Below are 13266 nucleotides of genomic sequence, written 5' to 3' on the forward strand. Positions count from 1 at the left end.
CAAAAAATTGGATTTTAAAGGACTGGTTAAAGTCCTTTAACCTGAAATACTGCAGAAATTGGAAAAGAAAATATATATTTTCTATGGGGAAAATGGATATTAATTACTGCATAAATATTAATTATTACCACAAAACCCTCTCAAAATGCAAAAAGAAAAAATATTATTAAACAAAAATGAATTAGAATGATTTTACTGAAAAAATAAGGTTACGTTACAGGTGTCCGGTCACTTTTGACCGTGAGGACGATGAGTGTGATTCACAAATAAGGAGCACCAGAGGTTCAATTATTATGTGATCTTCTTCAATGCTTTCAGAATCTTTACTTTTTTTAAATAATTTTGTTTCTGTATTTTTAAAATGAACATATTTTAATAACAGTATGTTTATTGAACAAAAATGAATTCTTTTATTTATCAAAATAAAAACAGAAAATAGTACAAACTTTGCTAAAGTGTCTGTTTTAAACAAGTATTAAATTAGACATTATTAAAAAAACATTATTTTAGCTGAAGTGTTTGTATCATTACTGTGTGTCTTCTGCCTCATGCTGGTTTTGCTCCGTGTGTCTGTGGGGTAAAAGACCCTCTCACCACCTCATACAGATTTTAAACATAATAAACCACTTTTAATCTTAATAAACATCTAGCAGCTCCACACAATGTTGTAAGAACTAAATTAAGCAGTAAGTAGATGACGTGAAACAAACTTACTACCTGTAATGATTGTTAGATGTGATCTGATAGGAACTATTTTACACCAAAGAAAGACTCTGTGATTTATAAACACAGGATGAGATCAGCGAATCACATGATTATGACATCATCACATAACACATTCAGAGGTACTGCATCATTCACACATCAGAAATGGTGACAATCAAAAGCTTAATGCTGCAATGCATGCTGGGTGCCAGCATACAAAACTCCCAGCATGCACTGTGGCATGAAGCTTTTGATTGTCATTGTTGAGATTCATGCGCTGATTCTCAATGTCTGTCTGAATGATGCTGTAGTTCAAAACTTTTAAAACTAGAGATCATCAGATTCTGTTCTGAAGCTCAGTCTTTGTCAGATTTCAGTGAATCACAGAAACTTTGACTTTTTGTTTTTAAAATTAAATCCATAAATGCTGCTAATCAAGAGTTTCTAAGTGTTCATCATTTACATGTATTTTAGTGAACACATGATCATTCAAACTGAAACAAACAGTTATTCATTTACAAATTCACTGAAACTGTGTAGAATTAGGTTCAATTTCTAGAAAAAAAATATATAATTATGTAAAATTTAGCAAATTGACAAACTTCACAAAAAATAATCAAGTCATTATCCTACAATGGCCTAAAAAATTGATCTTATTGTGTAAAGTGTTTTTTAAACTTCTTCTAAACTCTAATTAAATAAACGTGTTGTTTATTGATCTGTTGATATGAAATATGAGAGTGTGAGTGTTGCTGTAGTGCTGATATCAGTCATGTGATCATCACTGCCCAATCACAGCCACCGTACTGATATTCAGATCAACAGCACTCTTACTCATGTGATCTGGATTAAATATTGGAAACATGATGAAAGCAGGAAGATCCAGACCTATAGGAGTAACGATTACTGACCGGTAAGATCCACAGAGAGGAACACCTGAAGAATGGAAAGAGTGTGCGAGTGAAGGTGTGTGTGAATGTGTGTAGATGTGTGTTAGTTACAGGATCAGAGAATGACACCGTTCCTCTGTCATAGTCCAGATTCACTCTCACACGATCAAGATCCTGTTTGACACGAAAACTAGAACCTGGAGCCCATCTGTACTGTCTATACTCCACACTCCAGACATCAGTGTTGAAGAAATCACGTCCCTTCCTCTGGTTTGATGCTGTAGTTACTCCAAGAGTCCACCAGTGACTCTCTTTAACCTCCACATCCCAGCAGTGTGTTCCTGAGTTAAAACCCTCTGAACCCAGAACACAGAGATACCGGTCAAATCTCTCTGGATTATCAGGAAGAGGTTGTGTGTTCCCGCTGTTTCTCACACTGGTCAGATCATCAGACAGGACGAGACGTGGATTCGCAGTGTTTGGATCCAGAATCACAGGAGCTGATGAGACACAATCAACAGATGCTTTTATTGTTCATATAATGATCAAGAGTGACCCAACACAGATTATTATGAATTATGACACTGTTGATCAAACACATGTTCCTCTGATCACTGTCAGTGCTGGTATTAGTTTCACACTCATTTGATCATCAACTACAAACATTAAATGTGTGATTCAGACATTTGTGTCCATCAATTAAAATCACAATAAATCAATGAGATCTGTTGAGATTTCTGCTGTAGATGAAAAACTGTAAGTGTGTGTCTGATCTTCAGCAGCATCTGATCATCTTCATGTTATCGGCTCTGATAGTCTGTGTTGATTTAAATCAGTTTATTCTCACTGTCTGTTGAGTTTCACTCACTGATTATGTTGGATTGAGAAATTATTAGTGGAGCGTGTTATTTTTCTTTCTTTCTTTCTTTCTTTCTTTCTTTCTGCAGTCAGACTCACAGTTTTCGGCGATGTCCTGCATCGTCTTCAAAACTCTGAACTGCAGGTTGCCCAAGTAACGCGGCACATGAATCAAAGCTCCAGAAGCCATCTGTGGATCCGGCTGTGAGCTCTGGACTCTGGAAGAACATTCAGGAGTCAGAACTGCAGTGGCTTTGGATCAGAACCAGAGAGACCAGAGACAGGAGCAGATCACTCACCTTTCCTTTGAGACTGGAAACTCCTGCAGAACAAACACACCATTTATCATCAAGAACTCAATCAATGAACCAATGATCAACCAATGATCTGAAATCAGACCTTCACAAAGCAGACTTCACTGGCTTTCATCATCTCCTCAATGTCTTTGATTGTGTGTGAAAGAGCTGAGATGTGTCTGTTCATCTCCTCCAGCTTCTTCTTCATCATCTGCTTCTTCTGCTCCTCTTCCTCCCTCAGTGCAGTGATTGTAGCTTCTTCTTCATCTCTGAGAAACTGATGAAGCTCCTCAAACTGCTGTTTAATCTGACGCTCTGTGTGCTCAGCTTGAGACTGAAATCAAATCACGTTCACTTCAATCATCTCAATCGACACACATCAACACTTCACATCATTCATATCAGAGATAAACTCGATACCGACATATAACGGATCCAGAAGCAGATCGCTGCTCGTCATTTACAGAAATAATGAACTGGAATCCATTATATTAAATATATCAGATCATAACTGTATATAGTGATCCTACAGCTGTAATGAAAATGACTTGATTCTGTTTCCTTACCTTGATGTGTTGAACTGTTTTCTCAAACTCTCCTTTCATTTTTTCATTCTGTTGAAGTTTCTCTTGTAAGGACTTTAGTGCTGTATTGAGCTCCTCCTAGAATTGAACAAAAACACATAAAACACCAGATTACAGTGAAGAGAAGAAGAGAATACAGTGATATGATCATATAATGCTGTGAAAAAGTATTTCTTCTGTTTTTGTGAACATCTGATACTAAATTGATTCAGAAATTAAAACAAAGGCAGCCTGAGAAAACACAAAGTACAGTTTGTAAAAGACAATGTCATTTATTAAAGCAAAACAAAAAGGTTATCTAATATTCTCTGTACCTGCGTGAAAATGTATAAATGTATTAGCAGAAGTTATTGCTGATAAAGGGGGGTCGATTCTCAATACCGGCAGGAAATGACTGAGGTGTCCTTGGGCCTTATATAATTATAAAATGTTCCATTAAAACAGACCTACATTTGATCTTACGATCATTTCTCAGATGTGCGTACATGTGATTCATAGAATAAACTTACAGAAAACGAGCATTCACCTCTCTTTCAGATGTAAAATCTATAAATCGCAAATTCGCAGATCTTGAACTTGTGCGCAGCTGAATGGTTTCAGTTCTCCGCCTTGTAGAAGACGTATAAGTAATGTCATTTACATTTAAAAAAATCACCAGTTATCGTCCAAATCCTTTAATTTAGAATGGCGAGCTGCAAAAATAGCTTAGATTTCCAAAAACCTGCAGTAATCTGACAAGAAAAAGTGTCTGTTCAGACCCTGATGTGGCTCTAAGCACTTTTCCACGTCAAAGATGAATTTATAAATATGAGCGTTGGTGTGGATTTATGCGTATGCACATTCTAAGATCAAATCTGTACGTACGCACGCTTTATAAATGAGGCCCCTTGAGCAAGACATTAAACCCCCAATCACTCCCCGTGCGCCACAGTGAATTGGTTTGTAGTGTGTGTGTTCACTACTCACTGCTCTCCTACTCCCTACTTGGCCCTCATGTCACTTTCACTTACATGTGAAACAAGAGACATTTGTCTTACCTTATATGATGAAACCACTTCACTGATGGGTCTGAATGTGTGACTGAAGTGTTTCTGTAAATTAGTACACCTTAAACACACAGGCTGTTTGTCCTCCAGACAGAAGAGTTTGAGTTTCTCACTGTGTAAACTGCAGATCTCCTCAGATCCTGATGAACGTGTCTCATTTCTCTCCTTCAGGACCAAGTCACACAAGTTTTTTAACACAAGATTAAAAGGAGGACGATCTTTTGAGGATCTTCTCCTGCAGACAGGACACTCCTGAGTTTTCTTGGTTCTCCAGAACTGTCGAAGGCACTTTTTACAGACACTGTGACTACATGATAAAATAACAGGAGTCTTGAAGATTTCACAGCACACGGGACAAGAAAGATCTTCATTTAGTGAAGCCATTTTCACTGTTTGAGCTCCAGCAATATAAACTTTATTTTCACTTTCTGAACGACGGTTTTAAAAATGAATCACCTTGAGAATCACAACGATCTGCTGTCTGTTCAGAAACAAATGTCTCAAAAATCCTTCTTGAAAGTGTTTCTCTTCATTCTTCACTGATCGCTGATTCTTTATTGCTTTTGTCTAGAGAGAAGAGAGTCAGTATGACAGAAAAGAGAAATAATAAGTCAGTCTCTTCCTGGTAAGTGTTGGAAGAGGGTGGAGTTTATGATCAGGTGTGGTTCAAAGAACAAGATCAGGATTTCTTCAGGGTAAAGTTTGAAGTTATAAAACTTGCAATAAAACTTTAGTATAATGCTATAAACCTTGAATCAAACACTAAAGAACGATGAAAGAAAGCAAATATTGACAATAAAAATACAATTTTATTTATTGTTCTTTATTTGTACATAGTTTATTTGTTCAAGTATCCAGTAAAATGACTAATCTGAGTTTTGTTTGTTTAATAAATCCTTTTGTTATTTTGGATTCATCATCACCATCGTTGGACTAAAATGTCACATTTAAATTCACAGTAAATTTGCAGTTTTTACAGTTGAGCTGTGTTTTTACAGTACTCTTGTTAATTTACAGGCTTGGCAGAGACCAAAATTGCCAGTAAGTAAATTTTACAATGTTTACAATTCTCTTTGTGAGGTTTGGTTAGTGGTGTCTAAAATGCATCTTTACGCACAACTGCCAGCCTGATGGAGAGCTTCTTGAGACTCCAGAGACACCAGAAGCTTCAAATACCTGTTTGCTGCTCAACACTGGCTTTTTTTTTTAAAGCTGCCCTTTTAATACAATTAACAAGTTCGTTTGCCCGTATAATCTTTAGGGTATTAGGTTAGCTAATTTGGCTTGCTGTCCACTGAGGAGGGGCTCGATGAAGCATCTTCAACTCGAGCTCTGATACACCCCCCAGTGAATAAATATAGGATGTGATTACATAGGGCAAGGTACCTGAAATGAAGGTGGAGTTTGGGGAGGTGGAGGGATGCTGAAACGGCTGAGACTGAAGAGAGGTAAGCAGCTGCTTATATACTCTGGCTGTTGATTGGAAGATTAGATGGGCTCGCTCCTCCCTAAATTACATTTAGGAACTTTACTAATTTTTTTTGGATAGGAACTTTCATTAATAAGCCTTTATCTGACTGAGTTCTGCTTTGCCCTAAATCATTCACAAATCTTATGATAATTCAATAATCTCCATTTCGTACAACATTGCACCATTTCATGATTTTCATCTTCAGAAAGATCTTTCTTCCTCCCCATATTGCATGAGAACTGTGACTTGCTTAATAATGTGGAACAACCTCTAAATAGGGTTTCGATAGACTTAGCAAATTATTTTGTCTGAGATTGATACCAGTTATCTAAAAAGACATGGATAAATAAACAAACACACATTTTCTTAGAAAAACTAAAATCTGAATGTTTATTGTACTGAAATCTTACTGATATGTCAATTGCATAATAATTTGGAACGCAGTGTAGTTAGTGGTGGTCAACAGTCAAGTACTTCAAATAAACTGCCATGCCCAGAGTGAGACAAGGCAAAAAAGACAATGTTCATTATTTGAAGTAAAAACAACACTTTCAAGGGAACTCGCGCTGCGTAAATTGCTATGGGAACGCCTCTGCGTGATGTCATCGTGAAGCACGTATGCAATCTGTCCAATCAGGAGACGGAACGTCATAGGCGGGTGACGTCACTGACCAGGAACCATAAAGCCAGCCCGGACACACTGTCATTCAGCTTCTGTGTCTTCAGCAAGCGCTACGTGTGATCTGTCTGTCTTATTTACTGTTGTCTGTCTTACACAAGTTGTATTATTATGGCGAGCGAACAACAATTCAGGAAGTGTGTGCACCCTTGTCCGCGTTTTATCCCGGACGGGAACTCACATGAAATGTGTGTTGTTTGCATGGGAGTGCAGCATGCCCAGGCAGCTCTCGAGGGGGCTGCCTGTGTGCATTGTGAGCAGCTACCCCTGAGAACGCTGCGCTCCTGCCGGGACCTCTTCGAGGAGAGTGGTTCGGTTCGCGTTACCCAGGGCTCGGGTCCCACTTCTGTTGAGGCAGAGCGGTGCCTTATGTCCTGGGGTTCACAGATGGATGTAACAGAGGGGTTAGAGATGGCCATGCCTTATCTCTGCCCTCACCTGCTGCATCCGGTAGTGTATCCATTCGGAGGCAGGAATTACGCATTGCGGTTTCTTCCCTCCGGTGGATACAGTAACGTTAATGGCGTCTAGTTCTGAGGTGCAAGATGTTGTTAGCGTGGCAACGGGAGAATCTGAAGATTCCCCACTTCAGTCTCCCGCGAGCGAGGAGCTCATGGAGGTGCTTTCTCGTGTTGTTGCCAAGTTGAACATCGATTGGCCAGCCAAAAAGCAAGAGCAGACGGTGAGAAGCAAGCTCGAAGAACGCTTCTTGCCATCTAGGTCTGCTCAGCCTCCACATCGGGCACTACCGTTTTTTTTCTGACACCCACACTGAGGTGTCGAGGTCGTGGAAGAGACCGGTATCTACCAGTGTCTACACACCTCAAACCTCCGTGTACAGCAATGTGGCAGGGATGAGTGGACACAGGTATGGGGTGTTGCCTAGAGCAGAGGAAACCCTTGTGAGCCATCTCTCTCCACAGGCGTTATCGTCCATCAAAGCCCCAACGTTGCCCACTAAGCCGCTCAAGACCACTTCAGCGCTAGTGGGCAAAGCATACTCGGCAGCAGGTCAGGCTGCTGCATGCTTGCACACCATGTCTATCATGCAAGCATACCAAGCCGACCTGCTGAAGGATTTGGTGGAAAGGGACGAAGTGGGGGCGGATCTTATCCAAGAGTTGCGTCTCACTGCCAATCTCCGTGCCACTAAGGAGATGGCCAAGTCAGTGGGCCATTCTATGGCAGCCCTTGTGGCCACAGAGCGGCACTTGTGGCTTAATCTCACCGAGATTAAGGACAAGGATAAGATGTTTCTCTTGGACGCCCCACTCGATCCTTCCAACCTGTTCGGTGATGCTATTTCCACCATCACCAACAAGTTCCAAGAGGCCAAGAAACAGTTTGCAGCCTTGCAGCAGTTTCTTCCTCGACGGGCCCAAATCCCCTCTGCTGCTGGGCGAGAGCAGCAGAGACTGAGTACGAGCTCCTCGCAGCACAGACAACACCAGAAGCAGAGTGTTGCTACCCGTACTCCCCCTCCAAGGAGCTGGGAGACAGGGCAGCACTCGCAGGCGAAGTCCCCGAAGGGTAAGACGGATCTGCGGGCCGTCATTACTGCTAAGAGGGCTTCGTCTAAGAAATCCTGACGCCAGATCAGTCAGGATTCTGAGGGCAGTCCCCTGCGGAGGCAGACAGTGTTCACCTCACTATACGGTGCCTGTGTGTCTTCGGTAACCTCAGGAGGGCGCTCTGCCAACCCCGCCGCAATGCCGGGGCGCAGTAGCTCCCTGCGTGTCACCCGAGGGTGGCACGCTCTCTCTGCAGCCACACCAGTTGTTCCCTGCCAGTCCGCCGTTTCAGGGCACTGTGCTGGCTGCTCATGTTCCACCAGAGGCCAGCCTCGAGAGGCTGGTTCCCTTAGTAGATTTTTTGAGTGGAAAAATCTGTCAAAAGTATCTCAGTGGGTCCTGCAAACCATAGAAGAGGGGTATGCGATTCAGTTCAGAACACGCCCACCCCGATTCAACGGGGTTTTAACCACGGTGGTAAACCCCGAGCAGGCTCTGGTGCTGGCACAGGAAGTTCAGACACTCTTGCGAAAGGAGGCTATAGAAAGGGTCCCTACGTGCTCCAGACATATGGATGCAACCTTGGTTTCTATCCCAGGAACCTGTGCTGGGGGCTCTCGGTCGTCACATCACGCTATAGACAGATGCATCCCTCACGGGCTGGGGGGGGGCGGTCATGAGTGGTCGCTCGACATGGGATCTGTGGCAGGACCATCATCTCATATGGCACATAAATTGTCTGGAAATGATGGCGGTATTTCTATCACTGAGAAACTTCCTCCCAGATCTCAGGCGTGGCCTCTGAGGGGGCACGTCTCATAGATTCCGGTCTCTCAACTGAGGTTGTTGAGACCATACTCCAGTCCAGAGCTCCGTCCACAAGGAAATCCCTACAGGATTGATTTTCTGCAGGGTTATCCCCCTCCACGCTGAAGGTGTACGTGGTGGCCTTAGCTGCTTACCATGCTCCTTTAAGTGGGGTATCCTTGGGGAGACACCCGCTCATTACACGTTTCCTTCGTGGCACTTTGAGGCTTAGACCTGCAGTACGTACGAGAGTTCCGACATGGGATTTGGCCATTGTATTACAGGGCCTATCTATGGCCCCCTTCGAGCCCATCGAAGAGGTGGCAGAGAAATTTCTAACACTAAAAACAGTGTTTCTCCTTATCATCTCGTCTCTCAAGAGAATTGGGGACATTCAAGCCCTGTCGGTTGCTCCATCTTGCTTGGAATTTGCGCCTGGCAATGTGAAGGCGTTTCTACATCCTAAACCTGGATATGTTCCGAAGGTTCTCGCTAATACTGCGAGACCTATAGTACTGCAGGCCTTCTGTCCTCCTCCATTTATGTCATCAGACCAGGAAAAGCTTAATCTGCTATGTCCAGTACGGGCATTAGATGTGTATGTCCACAGAGCTGCCATGTGGAGAAAAGCTGAACAGCTATTTGTATGTTTTGGTGCACCTAGGAAAGGTCTACCAGCATCTAAGCAGAGAATGAACAAGTGGGTGGTTGAGGCTATCTCACTTGCTTATGAGTCGGTTGGACAGCCTTCAACTTTAGCTGTCCGGGCTCACTCAACCAGGGGTATGGCTGCCTCCAAGGCTTTTATTTCAGGGGTTTCCCTCAATGACATTTGTGATGCGGCAGGCTGGTCCTCACCGTACACTTTTGTTAAGTTCTATGAACTAGACCTCGGCTCCACTACAGGAGCTCAAGTGCTACTGTGAACTGTGCGCCTCTGCCTCACATGATCGGTCACTTGTTCCTATGGCGACTATGGCGATGCTGTGTATCCTTGCCATACTCCCTGCATGCCCGAGAGCGACTTGCTTCAGACTTTGAGAAGCTGAATGACAGTGTGTCCAGGCTGGCTTTATGGTTCCTGGTCAATGACGTCACCCGCCTATGACGTTCCGTCTCCTGATTGGACAGCTTGCATACATGCTTCACGACGACATCACACAGAATCGTTCCCATAGCGATTTACGCAGCGTCTCGTTCCCTATTCAGGGAACTAAGGTTATATACATAACCGAGACGTTTTTGTGTCCTGGACGAACAATGTCAATGTTTGAACAGAATTGAAACCAATGCTATTAACAGCACTAACCGAAATAACCTTTGTGGGACGGTTTTTGCTCTCTAAAAAAACACAACAAAAATAACATCCTAGAAAGCAAATCCTGTTCTGATATAAAGTTTTGTTTGAAAAGAAGACCATCCATTATATTGAATGAGGAGTTATTTCAAACATGAAAATACTTAAGTGTAGAAGTTTTGTTCAAAATGGTGAAATTAGTTTGCATCACTGGAAAACCGACTGTTGGTTGCTTAACATTTCTTTCATAAAACAGTTGTCAAATATTAAATGTTTAGATCTTGCAGTGGTTATGACCATGGATAGTGATGAAACAAAAGGAATTTAGCTTTCCATTTTTGAATAGATCTATATTATTAGTCAATACATCTTGTTTTGCAGTCATGGTATCTAGTTCAAAACTGATGCTTTGGTTGTATCACGTGATACATAATGTAAAGAATATGAATTGGTGTATTGTTATACCTAAACTCTGGAACAATCTTCCTAGCATTGTTCGGGAAGCAGACACACTCGGTCAGTTTAAATCTAGACTAAAAACGCATCTCTTTACCTGGCATACACATAACACATTATCAATTTATATTTTCAAATCCATTAAAAGACTATTAGGCTGCATAAATTAGGTCAGCCGGAACCGGGAACACTTCCTATAACACTAGATGTACTCATTACATCAGAAGAAGATTGGCATCTACACTAATATTAGTCTTTCTGTTTATCCCGAGGTTTACCGTAGTCAACCAGATCTGGGTTGTATCCAGGTGAGATCGAGGACCTGCGCCTTGACACGACCACAACGCAGCCCTGAAGTATCAGCAGAGATTGAGTCAGCTAGATCATCCATTGTGAAGACATCATCAACACAGCCCTGAAGTATCAGCAGAGATCGAGTCAGCTAGATCATCCATTGTGAAGACATCATCAACACGACAGCCAGTGCCACAGTTCCTCAACAACCGTCCATACCGGTGTGATGAATACGATCCTCAACTGGATGGAACTGGAATAAATACTTTGACTGTTGCGATCCTATCGGACTTATGATAGCTACCTGAATCATAACAAATCACTGTTTGCCAGAGGAGAACTGTGCCCGGTTGCATAAAGCACCTTAAGTTTTTCCCTTAAGTATGACACTTAAGGCGTGATTTCCCCTTAACTAAGGGAATGACTTAAGGGAGTTGCATATAATCTCTTAAACTGTTCACTTAGGTAAGGGAAACCGTTAAGTGTTTCACAACAGCAACCCAGGTTTTGCCGTTATAAAATTCTACTGTTGCCATGGACACGTTATTTGTTAATACATATCGTGGTAAGTTTTCACAGAAAACAACATAAGATGGATAAGGAAAACAAAAAAGAAAACCAAATATGAAAGAGAATGACCAGACGAGAAACTCAAATTGATAGTTTACTTAAAATTGAGATTTCTGTCGTCATTCACTCACCCTCATGTCGTTCCAAACCCATAAGACTTTCATGCATCTTTGGATAACAAATAAAGATATTTTTAATATTCTCTCATCATTTATGTCCATTTATTGAAAAACATCCATATGATTACGGCTGTGTCGTTGACCATATAAGATATGTCCTACATATGTGATTTCATCAATGTTTATGTGAATAAACCGCTAAAGTACAATTTGTTTATCATATAAAGCGTTAGAAGACTTGGATTGAACCTGCTCTCTCCGTGTAACACTTAAGGTGAAGTTTTACGAACCTTATGTTATACTTAGGGAAATGACGGTTAAGGGGCTTTATGCAACACTTACGTTTTTTTAAGAGATTACTTAAGTGAAAAATACATACTTAAGGGAAATTCTTAGGGTTTATGACGTTTCACCTAAAGAAACCCTTAAGTAATACTTAACGGTTATTTTCTGCAACACCCTTAAGTTTAAGGGAAACATAAGGGCGATCTTAAGGGAAAATTACACTTAAGGTGCTTTATGCAACCGGGCACTGGCCCCCCGATTAAGCCTGGTTTCTCCCAAGGTTTTTTTCTCCATTTTAACACCATTTTAACACCTATTTTCCTCTTGATGTCACAGTTTGGGTTCCTTGCCACTATTATCTTTGGCTTGCTTAGTTGGGGACACTTGACATTTGATATTCAATGGTGTTTTGAATCTGCCTACATTGACACCATTGTTTAAGAGCTGCTGTACAGACAAAATTATATACCAGTTATCACTGTAAAGCTGCTTTGACACAATCTGCATTGTAAAAAGCGCTATATAAATAAAGGGGACTTGACTTTTATGGTTGATGTTACTATTTCTTATGGTACGATTGCCATGTCATGAGCCAGGTTTGATTTTCTCCTTATTTCCTCTTCATTGCCTATTAGACTCAGCTGTTTGTCATTACTATCAGCGCTCGCGCTGATTTGCCTTCACACCTGTTTCACTTCTTCTCTGATTTGCTTTGCTGTTTTTCCCTTCTGTTTTCTCGTTTCTTTGTCAGATGATTAATTTCAATATTGTGGCGTTATCTCTCTGCTTGCACCCAGATATCCTTAACGTTTTTTGTGTGTCCATCCTCGTCTTAGTCCCAGCACTTCTGACCTTCTGAGCCCACTTCTCCCAGCACTTCTGACCTTCTGAGCCATCTGTACTTCAACCTTGGTTTCTGCCAGCTGCCAGGCATTGAGCATTCATTCTACAACCTGTGGAGCTTCCAGAACCGAGACCGAGCTACTGAGAACTGCGCACCATCGCCAGATTTGCTTCTCAATTTGTTTTGTCTGATAACCAGCTGCAAGCCTCTAAGAGGACGACGCTTGGCAGTCTGCCTATGTTGAACGTTATCTGAACTATGAATAAATTCTGGTTGATCTGCTCTGTTGCATCTGGGTCATCTGCAATCGGGCACTGACTCAGGCATAGTCATTCAGGGGTCCTTGCAGGGGAGCGTTTGAGAACACGGGCAAAGAACATCTACTGACAAGAAGTGAAACTCAATAGAACGTTCCATCAAAGCCACTGGAAGGCAAGCCCAAGTAGTGCTCGCTGCAGAGCATAATGACCTCCAGCTCCACCTCTCTGGAGCTCAAGGGTGGAGCTTAACCTGTTGAATTGGTGGAGAGATAGGGTTATGGGTAGGGTTAGGGT

At 41.8% G+C, this 13266-nt stretch overlaps 1 protein-coding gene across 1 annotated transcript; it reads right to left on the reverse strand.

Annotated features, from left to right (window-relative positions):
* Positions 1-221: 221 nt before the first annotated feature.
* Positions 222-4981, reverse strand: LOC137006565 (nuclear factor 7, ovary-like). The gene is made up of 6 exons (XM_067367427.1): positions 4371-4981; positions 3316-3411; positions 2853-3083; positions 2753-2775; positions 2553-2671; positions 222-2095 (listed from the first exon to the last, which is right to left on the reverse strand). The coding sequence occupies exons 1-6, from the start codon at positions 4761-4763 to the stop codon at positions 1554-1556; spliced, it is 1404 nt and encodes a 467-aa protein (XP_067223528.1). The 5' UTR covers positions 4764-4981; the 3' UTR covers positions 222-1553.
* Positions 4982-13266: the final 8285 nt, after the last annotated feature.

This window comes from Chanodichthys erythropterus, chromosome 18, assembly GCF_024489055.1.
Source record: "Chanodichthys erythropterus isolate Z2021 chromosome 18, ASM2448905v1, whole genome shotgun sequence".
Classification (NCBI taxonomy): domain Eukaryota; kingdom Metazoa; phylum Chordata; class Actinopteri; order Cypriniformes; family Xenocyprididae; genus Chanodichthys; species Chanodichthys erythropterus.

Excerpts from the sequence above, each read along its gene's own strand:
- LOC137006565 (XM_067367427.1), bottom strand. The coding sequence starts at position 4,763 with ATGGCTTCACTAAATGAAGATCTTTCTTGTCCCGTGTGCTGTGAAATC. Across the intron at positions 2,672-2,752 it reads TTTCCAGTCTCAAAGGAAAG|AGTCCAGAGCTCACAGCCGG; the intron begins GTGAGTGATCTG and ends ATGTTCTTCCAG. Across the intron at positions 2,096-2,552 it reads GCAGGACATCGCCGAAAACT|CTCCTGTGATTCTGGATCCA; the intron begins GTGAGTCTGACT and ends GTGTCTCATCAG.